General features: G+C 29.9%; 2 protein-coding genes across 2 annotated transcripts; both read right to left on the bottom strand.

The window, feature by feature from the left end:
• Positions 1-172: 172 nt before the first annotated feature.
• On the bottom strand, positions 173-6327 carry Hgsnat (Heparan-alpha-glucosaminide N-acetyltransferase). Its single transcript, XM_065509001.1, has 11 exons — positions 6171-6327; positions 4418-4576; positions 4171-4310; positions 3989-4110; positions 3747-3927; positions 3455-3659; positions 3052-3216; positions 1162-1283; positions 921-1090; positions 672-858; positions 173-540 (listed from the first exon to the last, which is right to left on the bottom strand). Exons 2-11 carry the CDS (start codon positions 4559-4561, stop codon positions 246-248), a joined length of 1731 nt encoding a protein of 576 aa, XP_065365073.1. The 5' UTR covers positions 4562-4576; positions 6171-6327; the 3' UTR covers positions 173-245.
• Positions 6328-8517: 2190 nt separating this feature from the next.
• Ykt6 (YKT6 v-SNARE) lies at positions 8518-10411 on the bottom strand. The gene is made up of 2 exons (XM_065508960.1): positions 10101-10411; positions 8518-10032 (listed from the first exon to the last, which is right to left on the bottom strand). Exons 1-2 carry the CDS (start codon positions 10223-10225, stop codon positions 9558-9560), a joined length of 600 nt encoding a protein of 199 aa, XP_065365032.1. The 5' UTR covers positions 10226-10411; the 3' UTR covers positions 8518-9557.
• Between the last annotated feature and the right edge of the window lie 5500 nt (positions 10412-15911).

Below are 15911 nucleotides of genomic sequence, written 5' to 3'. Positions count from 1 at the left end.
AATCAAAAACGGCAGAAATTGTTTATTTATTACTTTGGCGCAAAGCCGCGTATAATAGCAACAAAATGAGATATCCAACATGAAAATCGTTTGATTCTTTTCGAATTTATTCACAATTAATTGAATTCGCTCATTTACACAATGAGCGGTGTCGTGTTGGCGAATTGCATAATTTTTTTTTACATAACAATTTTTTATTAAAAATAATATACAAAAATTTACAAATAAAGTTACACAAATTCCTTCTAAACACTATAATAAAAGTCAATATGATCTAGGTATAAGGCTATGCCCATCCATAATATGGTATTCCATACAGCTTCCAAAAGTAAAATAAAATGAGTATTCATGGAACCAATGCGCCAGTGCCATGGCAACATTTTATGCATGACCGTATGGCCCACATACATAATAATGGCATTCATGCCACATGCTTCGAATGGATAACCCGTCCACCAATGTCGAACATCAATAATGTAGTAGAGCAAGCTGAGTAGGGTAAATGCCAAAGCGGTGGTAACACAAACAAACGATAAAGACCTGTGAAAGTAAATTTGGTGGAATATATAAAATTTTGTCTGATTTATCCTTTTAATGCCAAATATTCAATATTGACCAAATATTGTTATTGAGTCCATTGTGAATATCTGATTCTTCCACTTATCACTTACCAAAGATTTTTATTTAAGGGTATAATTCCCGACTCTTTCGAAAAACCACTTAAAATGGCCGTAATTATTGTTAAGAACATAGACCATAATAACCAACGTGTAATGCGAGATTTCCATTCGGTGTGCACTAAAATTATAACACCAGCCAAAACACCAAACATCACCTGGACAACGGTTAGTAAACAGCCTAGAAATGATGAAGATAATAAGTGTTAGAAAAGGTATTTGATTAAATTTATTTAATTTTACCAAATATTCCCTCGGGATCAAATGCTTTCGAATCATAAATATATTTAGCTGTAGGATGTTGATATATATGTGAATTTCCCAATATCTGTAAATCTATGTAGCCAGTTGCGCCTCCTATACATTGGGGATATGAGGCATTGTTGTGTTTGCCACCAGGTCCTAAATAACCTCTAAAATAATTTTATAAAAATGTGGTTAGATGAAATTTCAGATTTACAAGTCTAGGTTTATTTTAATATACTTGGGACAATTGGGTACATTAAGACCAAACACAATGGCCAAGTGTACAATAATCAAAGTTAGCATTAGACATATTTCTCCTTTGAATAAAACTAGGTCATGAAGTTCACGTTTCCACGATATCTGAAAATAAAAAGTGAAGACAAAGTTTACAATTGAAAAATTGTTAAGGTTTCTTAAAGTTTTTCTCATTCCACTGTTTCCGATAGTTCTTTCCTAAATAATATTTTAAAAAAAATTTATTATTCGTGTCGAAACTGTGCCACATCAGTTGATCTTAACCGTAGTATTATGAAGCGCAATTAGAATAGCTACTGGGATAACTGAATAAATACAATACTTATATCGTGAATACTTTAATGACAGGCAGGCAGCGCTTTAAAGTGCCAGGAACAATTCGTTAGTGGCAACAGTTGAGAAAACTGCACCAGCCTACTCTTAATTGTGTTAGGGTTGATCTTGATACCTGGGCAATTGTCTCTCACTGGACTCTGATGCATCTGTAGCCATTAATGGCTTAATAGACTGTCATTAATGGCTAATGGCTATGAGCACTCGCAATAGACTATCGATCGACGTCTGACGTCATGGATGTCGTAGCAAAAGCGTTGGATGTCCATCCGGATGTGTCTTGGAAATGGATCCCGCATCAATTTGAAGTGAAGGAGTCTGTCGAAGATTACCTCTTTCGATCTTCGACTGAGATGTTGAGTGCCGTCCTTACTTACATGGTCCAAGAGGTGATATGGGACACCGAGGATTTTGGAGCAGATAACCTTAAATTACCAGGAAAAAGTGATATCGTATATGCTATGGATATATCCAAAGCGGGAAATGCTCTTTGAGGGATGGTAATAGTAAGGTTTTTAAAACTTTTGAGGCGGTTTTATAATGGGGATAATCCGGGAAACTTTCCAAATATCTAGAATCACTAATTGGTGAATCGAGAGTATCAACAGTTATTCCAGAATAACAGTACCGAGTTTCTTCAGAAAGAACATGGCGATGCCATCCGAACCTAAAGATTTCGAGTGGTATCCCTAGAGATAATGTTCTCGGGATGTAAAGGAGAAGTGCTGAGTATCACGAGTGAGATTCTCAGTTCTCCATACTATAACTCTTTCGGCCCGGTTCTTCCGGGATATTCATTAAACTGCCTGCGGAATGGTGTTACGCATTTCATGGCATTAGTACAAGCGCGGATCTAGGCCAACCATTTGGAAGTGGAAAATAAATTTAAATTTATTTTACATTTTTAATTAGTTCCTTTTTATACCCTTCGCCATGAGTGGCAAGTGTATATATGTATAAGTTTGTCATTCCGTTTGTAATTTCTACATTTTTCATTTGCGACCCCATAAAGTATTCTGGATCGTTATAGACAGCGAAGTCGATATAGCCATGTCCGTCTGTGTGTTAAAATCAACTTTCCGTAGCCACCAAATAACTTACATGATTCATACATCAATATATCGGGAATTCTTCCGGCTCGGTTCTTATTTAAAATCGACAAAATCGGCCCATAAATGGCTGATATATAAGGAAAAACCGGGACAACATAGATTTTTGCCCTATTTTTTATCTATATCTGGATTACTAAGTCATTAATATAGTTAATATGTAATGATAGATATTTCAAAGTCCGTTGCAACGATGTATATATGGCTATAATAGTAAGTTGGACCTCCAATGCGTCAAAATCGGGAAAAATATTTTTTAACTCGAATATTTTTAAGTATAATTTGATGAAGGTTATATAAGATTCGGCACAGCCGAATATAGCTCTCTTGTTTATATTAAAAATTTTCACCAATAATCACAAATTACACAATTTTCATTAATACTAATGGCACATATTAGTAGCTGTTTAATATTGAAATATATAAATTACCTGTGGTTCTATATGCTCCTTTTGGGTAAATATAGTGTGTACAACACCGCATACTAAATAAGCAATGCCAAATCGTTGTAAAACACCCATAACTCTTAAATTTTCCAAATTAGGACCATTTATAGAATTTAAACATAAACCGATGGTAAACAGTTTTACAGATCTCTGAAAGTAAAAAAAATGTCAATTAACAGAATCTCTAATAATTAACAGCAAATATTATAATTTATCATGTCGTTAGCTTTAGTTAGTATCGAAAAAACAGAATATGGTGGCCATTGACCTCCATAAGTGAATTGTGGTGAATTTTAACACTTTATTTAGGATATAAATTTAGAATTATTTTAGCAATTTCACTGGCCTAACTAAGCTGAGCTAACGATATATATTTTTTTTACTATACCCATATAATTCTTAAACATATACGCAGTTTTGTTGTTCCTCTAGCCAATTGAGATTTAACTGAAATCGGTATACAAACACCCATTATCCACAGAAAAGAGGGGAAAACAATGTCAGCCAAATGTAAACCATTCCAGGGTGCATGTTCAATCCACCAATAATCACCACCGCCACTATTAACGAATATCATTAAGACAATGGCCATGCTGAAATGAATAATAAGAAGGTGAGCAACAAATAATGCTTATAATCGGGGAAAGAAACACTGATCTAAACTACGCATTAAAAATTACCCTCTAAAAGCATCCAAACTTCGCATACGTCTACGTTGCTGAATAGTGGGCGGTGGTACAGGAGCTTCATTTGCCGCAGCATTAGCTAAAACTTCCTCATATCGATAGGAACGCCAGGCACACAAAGATATTTTCAAAACACACAAAATTAAAGCAACCAAAATAAAAACCGATAAAAGAGCTAAAATTAAAAAGAAAATTACCATAAAAATATATAGTTTTTAAACCAAAAATAAACCTACATAAATTAACATCTACACCTTGATTATCAACATCCCAGCCACAAGTACCATTTGCATATAAAGTCAAATTATAAACACCGAATTCCTTCAGGTCCGTTGGCATCAAATCACATAATGAGGTACTTAAAATGAAATAATTAAAAACATTTTTTAATCTCATACACACACTGCAAATTACTTACTCATTATTGAAGGCATAACGTCCCACATCATCGGTCAACAATTTAAATTTTAAACCATGAGCCACATTTATATTGACTGAGGCACTTGTAATGTTGTCATTATTGTGCTCATGTAAAGCTTTCACTTTGGTATAGGGGCACTAAAAAATATTTTATAAAAAAACAAAAACACAAATGAAAAAAGGTGTTGTTTTTTAATTGTAAAACTAAACTGCTTTGGTAAATATTTAAAATTGTTCAAGCATACCGTGTAACATTCATCGGAGAGACTATACAAATAAGTTACTTTGTGATAAAAGGTCTTTGACATTAGGTAAGCTTCATCCACTTTCAATTTACGCATATCAAGTCCGCGCCATATTGGCTCGATGTATTCGGTTAAGGCAGCCATTTTTTTGGTTTTAATCTGAAAGAAGAAAATAAGTGTATAAACAAATTTTAAAACTTCCTACAAAATTCTATTTAGCAATACAAAATGTGACTGGCCACATCTCATCCGAAAAAAAAATTTTAGAAGGTCAACAGATGACAAATATTTCCAAACTACTGGGCATGTTGTTTATAAGACAGGAAACTACTGTATCAGAATTCCATTATAACATTCTAAAAGGTATTCCGTTTTTTCCAATAGATCCGTCAGGTCGTGCAAAATACAGTGGCAGAAGTTATCACGCCGCGATTCAAAATCTATATAACATCATACAAAACTGAAAAATTATATATCAATCGATATGGATTTTGATTTTCAAATGATATCCACATTGTTTTGTGTAGAAGGTATTTACAGGTTCTTCTAATTCTCCACTAAGTAGGAGCAGACAAAAAATGCTGCATATCTTTATGATTAAAAGGAATATCAACACAAAAAATAGACTTAAATTTAACTCTTTAAATCAGCACAAAATTTTCTAATTGTGCTGATGCACTTTGAACACTGCAATGAAGAAGTTATAGTCTTTTTGAAATCAAATTTTCTTAAATTTATTCCGCAGATCCCGAAACCGATTTTTATACCAATTCGTGCAAAAGTGGTGTAACCCCAAACTATTTATTTCGTGGTAAATTCAACTTCAGCACCACATTGTTATATTGCTCTGTGCAAAAACGATTTTTTCAGCTTCATCTGCTTTTAAATACCAAAAGGTAGCTTACCCCACTTTTGTATTGATATTGGTAATGTAAGGACTTTATGAAAAACCAGAACAGCAACCAAAAAAAATTGTGGATTACACTTTTGCGTTGATGGCCCAGCAAAAACTTTTATTGTCAACTAGTGTGTTAAAATGCTAAGTTCTAATAATAAATAAGTCATTATACGACTACTTCTAAGTAACACAGACGGTATGTGGTAGTTATTGAAAAGTAAGTTATTGAGTAGTAGCACTTATTATCGTGTTTTTGAGGGGAATTTAAGAATATAGCCCATAAGCAACTAGGACTAGTCCAAAGGTAAACCAAATTTATTGAAAAAACATGGCACAATTTAACATTACGATGTCCTATGGATGGACCATAAAACACAGCGCAGTATTGTAAAACTGTTCCATGGACCACCCCAGTGAATTAGTTTTGCAATCGTGTTAACACAAAAATATGTCGTTTAACTACAAACTCTTGTTTAACAATGACATGGTCCATGACTGCATTACATTGGACCATGTTGTAATCAGTCCATTTTTACTCCATTTCATCTAAAATTGATCAAGTATTGCAATATTATTTGCGATTCAAACAAATTCATAATGTTAATTACTCTTCTTTCAAATTCAACTTTAATATGTACATGATTTCTAAATATAATATAGAAATATCATTTTTTACTTCACTATTAATAGCACAAATGGATCACATCATCACTATTTGTTTTATTGTCTTGTCAATGGCTTGAAAACACTTTAATTCAAAGTAATTTCTTATCGGCCAATATAAACAAGTTGTTAAACTTTTTTTAATTGATAATTATATTTAGTAAATTTAAGCTCATTTAACTTAATACTAACCAGTATTAAATGCTTATTTAAGTGTTTTTAATAATTATTTTAACATTTTTTTATTTAAAAGATTGAGTTACGAATTTAATACAATTTCATTAAAACTTTAGCAGAGACAAAACAGCTTGTTGTTGTTTTGAAGTTTTCAACGTCAATGTTTTCACTTTTTCTGTTGTTGCTGGATTTTCGTTTTCTTGTTTGTTTTTGTTTTTCTTTGCTCGTTTGTTTTGATTTTTTTGATGCATAAACTTTGAGCACAAGCAGAAACTTGAAATAATTTATTCTTTATTCGCAGTTAAATGAAATCAGTGTTGGGGTTTTCATTAATTATGATCGTGTTAACGATTGAATTTGTATTATTTTGTTTAAATTTGTAATAGGGCTTTTTGGATTTGCCCATTGACGTTGTATAATTAATATCAAATTAATCTGTAAATATGTAAGTAAATTACATTCATTCAAATTTCTGTTTAACCAGTTTTTGTGGATACTTTTTTACATTGTGCAATGTTGGATGATTGCTACACAGTGGTTATGATGAAAAAAATATTTTATTTGAGATTTTAATACATAACGTCAGGATAGGTAAAAACTTTTAAAAACGTTTACAATTATTTCGTTTTTTCTCGTTGTTAAAGTGTGGTATGCAAAAGCGTTTTACATACCATTTTATGTAAAACATAAGTCAATTTTATTTTGTCATTTATTATTATCTCAGTCAAATGAAATTGAGTATAACAACGGTAATAAAAATACAAAATAAGTTATAGAAAATATTACAATACAAAAAAATTAAGTAATAAAACTACATTAACAATGTTTAAAAGATTTATTTTAGCTTAAAAAATTAATTTAAATCTGAATCGCCGCAAACCACTGTATCTAAAATTGCGTACACTCAGGTCTCGTTTTATGCGATAGATGCGTTCCAAAAAAAATCGCATAAATTGAATTCGCATAAAACGGTACTCTAGCTTCATATAAAAACTAATGATTCGTTCCAAAATTCTGAAAAACCGCATAAATTCAAATTTTAATTAAAAAACCAAAGCAAAATCGCATAAAAAAATCAACAAAAATATAATTATTTCATTTATTTAAACAATAAAAACAAAAACCCTTTAAAAAAAATAAACAAAAATATAATATTAATTCATTAATTACAGAAAAAACAGAAAATGATCCAAGAATTAAGCTAAAACATTTTTTATGCAAATTCTGTAAATATGTATGATCAATCTGAATGACTGAATAATTGTCGGCATCGCTTAGGAATTGGTTCAACGTCACTTTCATCACTAGAATATAATCATATTGTCATCATATTGTAAAATAACATTTTCATCAGTAGAACTAAAAAAAAACATCTAAAATTTTAAAATCTATTAAAATTCCAAAAAAATCGTTAATTTAAAAACCGCATAAATTTGAATCCGCATAAAAAAAATCCGCACAAAACGAGACCTGAGTGTACATTGTTATTGTATTTCTCCCAAGGCGAATTTATTCAAGGTGGAGTCAGTCAAACCGCTGATAATTTTTTTTTTCGCTTTGGTTCTATCAACTGTCAAAGCTTGTTTTAATATTTGAATATCTACATATTCTAAGCTTATTAACAAAATATTTATTGTTTACATAAATTAGTAAATTATCTACACTATATTAAGTTTAAATACTTATTTGTTTAATTTTTCATTATGGTTTTTTGACATTTGTTAAGACCAATCGTTGTTTTTGTAGAACTGACACTACCAAGGTGCATTTAATAAGGTGCCATCGGCAGCACAGCTGATTATAGAAATAGCACGCACAAATGTCAAACTACATATATAAAAAATATCCGCCTGTATGTCAAACTCTATATATAAAAAATAAGTGAATTCGCCTGTATTTATTTCAATTCGCCACTGCTGTCGCCTTGATTTCTCCTTTAATAAAACTATTAGTCATTTTATATAGCATATTTTAAGGCATGACTAAAAAATGGATAAAGAGTATTTTTCCCAAAATCTACTTCAATTTACATACATATTTTCTTTAATATAAAATAAGAATATATTTATATAGATCATCAAATTAAATAAGTGCAGGTTCTCTAGTTTATAATTATATTATAATTTCTATAAATTTACTGGTTTACTGAATTTCGTTGTGGCCGTACGGCGTACAAGCACGGAAGATACGTTTTTGATTATCCCTAAGGTATGCTTTAGAATGACTAAATAAACGGTGTAAATAGTACAGGGTTTTTGATAACCCCTAAAGTATGCTTCAGAATGGCGAAATAAACGCACCAAAGAAAATTCATTGTATGTACTAAAACATATTTTTCAGAATAAAAGACCAATTAATTAATATGATTATAAATATTTTTGTATAATTTTGTTTATTTTATAATTTCGTTTGCAACTTTATATTTTGAGATTATTCAATTATCAATTTTTAACATTATAGCTAATAAAACGCATATCCAAAAGAAAAAATTGTATTTGAAGTTTGTTTTTATAATAAAATGTATATTTAAACATAAAGACATAAATATATGATGTTTAAAATAGTGTTTAGCATGCTTTTTTATAGGTAATTTGTTTTTTTTTAAATAAAACTTCCTTTAAATAGGCAGTTATTTTATATGTATGTGTGTAAGTATAATATTTAAATAGTATGTCACTTATTTTGTCAATAGTTTTATATACAATGAACATTTATGTATGTAAGGGGAATATATTTATAATAATTTGAGTATTTCTTGTTTTTATACCTGGGAAGTGGAATGATATTTTTTTTTATTGGAACAAATTAAATTACACAAACTTAGCGAATATCAAATAAAAAACACATATTAGAAGCAGAATTTTTAAATATAAAACATTTTAAGTTGTATTAAGAGTCTGCAACAGTTAAATAAATATTTAGACAAGTTTACAAATAAATTAAATATGGGAATACCGTTTAATATCATTTGAAATTGTATTTAAAAAATCTATATTTTAGTTATAAAATTTTAGAAAGAATACTTTTTTAAATCGTTTAACTTGTAAACGATTCTCAATATTCAGATTTTCTATAAGTTTAAGAAATTTTAATTATTAAAAATATTTCTTAGAAAAAATGTTAACAGAAAAATTAAAAAAAATACAATTTCAAACAATTCTTCTACAGTTAGTTTATTAATGCACAGTCTGCGCTATTTTTAATTTCTTCATTCATATTATAGCTAATCTTCTCTAAGCATTTCTTTTGAAAACTTAATACTATAAATAAAAAAAAGCAATAACCTTTTAGACATCATACATATTTAACCACAAACATCATCTTCATTATCATGTCAACATCCACCTTGAATATCAAAATCTTGTTATCTCCCTTTTTTCACAAATAACATGATTTGCACGCTTAACTAAAATTACAACAAGAATTCGTTTTCTTTGCCGTCTTGTAGAACGCTTTACTTTGTATTGATAAGTTTTCCGATTTGATAACCATGTCATCAATTTTTTCACCCCTCTCTAGCACAGCCTCTATGGTATTCTTCAATATGATCTTGGTCTCATCTAAATCATTTTGCATTTTTGTTAAAGCATCAGCTTCTTTGGGATCTTGATATTTAGCCAAAAATGAGGGTATTAACGAAAAGTCTATGCTACTTTCAGTGCCTGTTTCCCATTGGTCTGCGGGTACTTTTGCCGAAAATTCATCAAGAATTTTGGTAATCAATGTATGTGCCACTCTTTGGGGATATTCGTGATCGGCTATCAAAACACCAGCTAAATTGTCAGTCCTAACATAGACATGACACATATAGGCTTCCTGTTTGACCGATTGACGCATTGCTGGTTGAGTTCTTTCGACTATGGTCTTCGACGCAAATCTAATTAAAGTTTAAATAAATTATATAGAGAAAAATGTTTGTGGTTTTATAGTTTTAGCTGCACTTACGTCATAAATTCTTGTACAGTGCTTCTTTGGAAAAAGGAAAATGACTGCAAATCATAGGCAGACTTTAATATACGAGCTTCAGCGGAGCCCTTGTAAAAAACACTTAAAGCAAATAATTTGACCATTTTGATTTTTACGTTTTTCAATTAGTTTTAAACACTGGTGGGTTATTATTTGTAACTTATTTTCTATTGCTATTATTTAAAAAGTCAGTAATATTGTTAATTTTTAACTAAAAATATGTTTTTTCTTTCTTATTTCCCTGTTAAATTTTTTTCTTCTGCTGTAGTCAGTGACACAGATACTTTTTAGTGTTGTATACTAGTATCGAACTGTCAACACAAAGTAATCGATTATTTTTGTGAAGATACTCAAAGTATTTTGTAGTCAATTCTCAGTGAATGTGACAGTGGTTCGAATAAATTAAGATTAAATGAGAATGAAAATTATTAAATTTTATAAGGAAATGGGCATATTTAGCGGAATGTAGCAAATTGCTGTTTTGAGGTTTCAACAGTTACCATATCTTAATTTTGCGTATAATTTATATTAGGAAAGAAATTATGAAATAATAAAATTTGGAGATTAAAACGAATAAATTTATTTAAAATCGCCATAAAATAACTGAGACAAAAAATGTGGAGCCAATCGGATAATGTGAACCTATGCAGGAAACCGATTAGTGCCCGTAATTTCAACAAATGCATTGTTGTTGTAGCAGTTACTGAGTTGTCAGCCCTTCTAAAATACCCAGCAGATAAATTTACCTCAAATTACGAGCATAAATATTTGGTCAATTCATAAGGCCTCTTATCATGTCATATTGCCATAATGTCCTAATATTTCACAATGGTTTAAAAGTGTTATTTCATTTCAATAAAAAAATTTCCTAAAATAATAGTACTCTGTAAGCTATGTTTATTGTGTTGTCGTAACCAACCAGCAGACCTGCTCCGAACGCCTAAGAATCGGTTAAGCCGAACCGCCGAAATTTGGAAATTATGACAATATGACTAATAAGAGACATTGTGAATTGACCAATTGTAAAATTTTACTTGAATGAATAATAAACAAAGTATAGACGGTTCGTTATCAAATATATTAGTTCACAAACCCAATGGACAAAGTGAAATAGGGGAGTAAGACCTCTTATTTGTCTTGAAAGATTCCGTGACTCCACTATTCCACGAATTCTATAGGTAAATGGGATAATAACACACAGGATTTTTTGCAGGTTGTGTGGGGATCTAGAGGAGTTGGAGACAGTAGAGCAAATTATGTGCAAATGCCCGAGACTACAGAGTCATAGATTTAAATGGCTAGGTAACAGATTTCTAGATGAATTTGGGAGTATTGCTGGTTGTAAATTGGGTAACATACTAGGTTTTATCAGGGGAATAGGTTAGCTATTTAAAGAATATTCAACAGTGAATTTAAATCTGTAACTACTTTTCCATCTTTACGCAGATTTGCATTTTTCTTATTTTGTTTCTCCTTTGCTATCTCTTCTAAGTGCAATAATAGATTGTTTCGAATCTTTTTCTTTGAATCTGACTCTTGAAGGGAATCTCCGAGTGGAAGTGCACACCCCTTCCAAACTAAACAAAGTGAAATAGGTCTGACTAGGCAAGTGGAAGTCGAAACCTGATCACTAGCTAAGCATTCAACGGATCGCTCTATACGAGACCAGCATTATTAACCCATTTTCCCGGACTATCTATTCAGCGTTGGGTTCTTACTCGTGTTTGATTGATAGCATCTCGATGAATATCGTTCAATACATCGATAACATCCAGCAGTTAGAGGTAACTACTTTGCCAATATGATATGCTGTAAACCGAGTGGTTTGTTTGCTCGAAACTGATACGAGTAAATCATGAGATTTCGATTTACAGAACACCAAAATTGATGGATTCGTTTTAAAAACGAAACTATTCCGAATTGAATTGTATGAGTTGTGAAGGCAAATAATCTGTCAAAGACAACCCAAAAACAATTTGGAATTCATCGACAACTAGCCCATTAGCTTTCAGATAGTGAATAGTTGCAGATTACTAGTAGTGAAATTTATGTTTGTAAAAGTTCTTCTGTCAAAATTAGCTGTTGAGAAATAAAAGGACAAAATTGACCAACAAAACGTCAATATATATGTATATGAAGAACTTTGTTCGGACTTACATATTTAGTTCTCGATAACTTTTATATGCATGAATCTAGCAAGGTGAAATTTACCACTGATATTCAGCCCAATTATGAATAAAAAATCCCTTTTCCCATTTTCCCTATTCAAATTCAACAGTGAAAATGGGAAAAAAAACTCTCGCGTATTTTTTTATTCATAAATGGGCTGATTTTCCAATAAAAAAAATTTACCAAATCGAGTGTAGTAGATAAATATTTTATAAATAATGCAAACTAATCGTTACCCTTATTGTATTGCGTGTATAAGATTCGGCACAACCGAATATTGCAGCAACTAATTTAATTTTCACCAACTTTTCCCACATTGCCCCATTATTGAACAATGAAATTAAAACGGTTTCCATTTTAACTCCCATATAATAAAAATAAAACAAAATATGTTGTTTTGGTTTCTTTTTCTTCAGGTTTTATTTATGCAAAATAACTTTTTATCCAAAAAAAGTTACAATTGTTTCATTTCATTTTGTAATTGTTTTTATAACTTGTTTGTGTTATATGTTTTGTTTGTTAATACATATAAAATTGTTCAAACATTTCTTTATATTTTTGGAATTTTATGGAATTTATATTTGAAAACACATACTACATAAATTCTCGTTGTCCCGTCATAGATTTTAAACTGTTTCTTAAGGTACCTTAACATTAAGTAAATATTCGGCGAAAAAAGTGTAATCTCTAATTTAAATAAATAATTATTTGATATTACAGGCATTTTGTAAGAATAAACAATGTCAAACCATTAAATGAGCTTAACAGTTGTAGGAAAATAATTATTTGTTCAAAGTATGGATTTCATCGCTTATTTCGTGGAATTTTTCATAATGTTAACATACCTTTACATAACTGACATTGGACATACATTTTGTTAATTTCAACATTTGCTAATTATGGAGAAAATATATTTTATCGTTTAAAAAAAAAAAAATACATAATTATTAATTAATATTAATCACTTAAAATGAAGTTTACAAAGTTTAATTTGTTTTATCAAATTAAAAAAATAGTAAATAGAAAATATGTACTTTCTATTTTGGCGTTTCTTATTTTGTTTTTTTAATTAGTATAATTAAATATTAATTATTTACTTGATAATGTAATAATTATAATTGATAGTAATAAAAAAATAGATTTATTAAAGACAAATTTGAAAGAAAATATTTAATTGCATTTGAGTATTTTTTATTAAAAAAAAAAATTGGATTTTAATTGAAATCAAATTTAATTTGTAACATTTATTTTGAGGGTTTTAAAATAAATGTGTTATATAAATTAAATTTGTTATTTGTATCGAAAAATTAATTATATATTTATTTTACCAAAATTATAACCATTTATTTTCATGAATTTGTGTGAAACTTTTTAAGTTTTAGGCTAAAATTTCTTTTGTTTCTTCTTAAAAATGCTATTTTTCAAATTAGTTTTTCATTTTATTTAGAGTTTTCCAATAGAGAAAACTATTTGCGTAAGTAAAAATATTATTTTTCCTTTTTTCCAATTTATTTTTGGTTTTAGTTTCTTTATAAGATTTTCTTTTTACTTAAATTTTGTTTGATTTGTTTGTTTTTTTTTATTTTTCATTTTCATTTTAATTTTATAAATAACATTTTATGCAAGTTTAGTCTAAAGTGTATCACACAAATTTGTTTGTTTTTGGGTATTACTTTTATTTTGTCTATAAATAAAACGTAAATAGAAAATATTCATATTTTTTTTTATATTTTGTGTAGTTAGAGCAATTAGATTTTCTACAATTTTCAAATGCAATTTTTATTGGATTTTTTCGTATTTGTGTAACATTTGTGTTACAAGTACATATAAATATTATGTTAGCATCTGAAAGGAGATTTTACAGCAGCATGGGATCTTAAAATTACTAAAAAAAACTTCTGAATTGAGTTTACATATTTCGATTTTTAAACCACTTTCTATTTTTTGTGAAAATACATTTTTCTCATTTGTTGTAACAGTGCCTCCTTCTTGCATGCAAAATGTGGACTTGTAGTCTTAATTCAGTGGCCGAATTACCACATTCGATATCGAGTAAATTCGATCGTAATTTTCTTATTTGAGATTACGGCATTCGATGTCGAGCATGAAATTTAGTACATTTTGTTATAATTACGATATCGAAATTATTTTTCGATACGATAGTTCATTCGATCACGAGTGCGGTAATTCGGCGCCAGCTCTTGTTGGAAAAAGACATCGCGTGCTTAACCTTCGCTTTACCAATACCCACCCGGGTGACCACTTCGTTTTTATTGGTTTAATATTTTTTTTAATTTTGTTTCGATTTAAATGAAATTTATACTCACTGAACAAATTTTAGAGTTCTATAGAATTTAATAGAAACATTTTAAACTATTTTTAAGGTTTTTTCGATTTTTAAAAATTTCGTTCGTCGCATATATTTATAGAAATGCAGTACCAGCCGGGTGGGTATTGGTAAACCATGTACATAAAAAACCTTTGGTAAAGCGAAGGTTAAGCCTTCGAGAGTTTGCGTCTTACTCACAAATTGGCTTAATGTTGCCATCATATAACTGTACCTTGTTACGGCGTCTAGAAGTTTTTACATTGACCACGTCATTTTGTTTGATAACTTAAATTTTAATCTAACCCGCCGGTTCTGTCCCGAATCGTTTTCAGTTGAAATGCATTTTCATATGTTGATTTTCTGTAAACCGAATCTACATGTTTTACCAGTTTCACATTCGAGTAAACAAACCATCAATTTGCCAATTATTTCGTTTTGGAAATCTCTCGATTTATAGAACAGGCTCGATGCGATAAATCTCTTTTGGACAATATTTTTCACTAATGTCGAATTATTTGACTGATTCCAATTTAATACTGAAAGTCAATTGTTTACTTTATATATCCCTGGTAAAAAAGCGTGAAGTCAACGTCACTTTAGTGTACCTAAGTAATACAGGGTTTAGATACTTAAAACATTTGTTCCTACTGAACTTTTGAAAGTAGTTATTTTACCCAACAGAAATAGTCTATTGGAGAGTCAGTTGTCAACAAGTGTGCCTTCTGTAATGCGGAGTTTAGACTTTGTAATTTATCTAGTACATATTGACTTTCGCCTAGGACACGCAGATGTTAAAATAACATAGATAATCACTAGTTCGGGACACGTGGCCAGAACTGCTGTACTCTACTTTAAAAATTGTTATTTTACTTCATCGTTGTTGTTGTTTTTTCAGAAACAAAAAGGCCGGGAAACATTTGTTTGTATTAAAATCACTGTTTCAATATACTTTTTTTTAATAGAAAAATTTATTTAAAAATTCCCAAATGTACGATTTTGTACATTCGAAACCAAATATTCAGTCGAATTCTACATATTTCCAAAAATAACCATGGAGTCTAACGCAGTTAATTGTAATGTTTGTTTTGGGAAGCCAAAATAAATGTTTGATAAACCTAAACGAAGATGTGAATACTGTAGGTTCTTAAAAATATGTTTATTTAAAAAACTAATAAAAATTGCTTATATCTCAGCCGTTTGCGGGCAACCGAACCGTCACTGTAGCGGATATATGGATGTAGCAATCATCTTTGTAAGTTTTTTCAAAATACAGGCAGACGGACATAGCTATA

This window comes from Calliphora vicina, chromosome 4, assembly GCF_958450345.1.
Source record: "Calliphora vicina chromosome 4, idCalVici1.1, whole genome shotgun sequence".
Classification (NCBI taxonomy): domain Eukaryota; kingdom Metazoa; phylum Arthropoda; class Insecta; order Diptera; family Calliphoridae; genus Calliphora; species Calliphora vicina.
Note: the sequence above shows the minus strand (reverse complement) of the source record. Positions and strands in the feature narration are given on the sequence as shown.

Excerpts from the sequence above, each read along its gene's own strand:
- Hgsnat (XM_065509001.1), bottom strand. The coding sequence starts at position 4,561 with ATGGCTGCCTTAACCGAATACATCGAGCCAATATGGCGCGGACTTGAT. Across the intron at positions 3,928-3,988 it reads AGGTGTAGATGTTAATTTAT|CTCTTTTATCGGTTTTTATT; the intron begins GTAGGTTTATTT and ends TTTTAATTTTAG. Across the intron at positions 1,091-1,161 it reads AATGTACCCAATTGTCCCAA|AGGTTATTTAGGACCTGGTG; the intron begins GTATATTAAAAT and ends AAATTATTTTAG.
- Ykt6 (XM_065508960.1), bottom strand. The coding sequence starts at position 10,225 with ATGGTCAAATTATTTGCTTTAAGTGTTTTTTACAAGGGCTCCGCTGAA. Across the intron at positions 10,033-10,100 it reads ACTGTACAAGAATTTATGAC|ATTTGCGTCGAAGACCATAG; the intron begins GTAAGTGCAGCT and ends AACTTTAATTAG.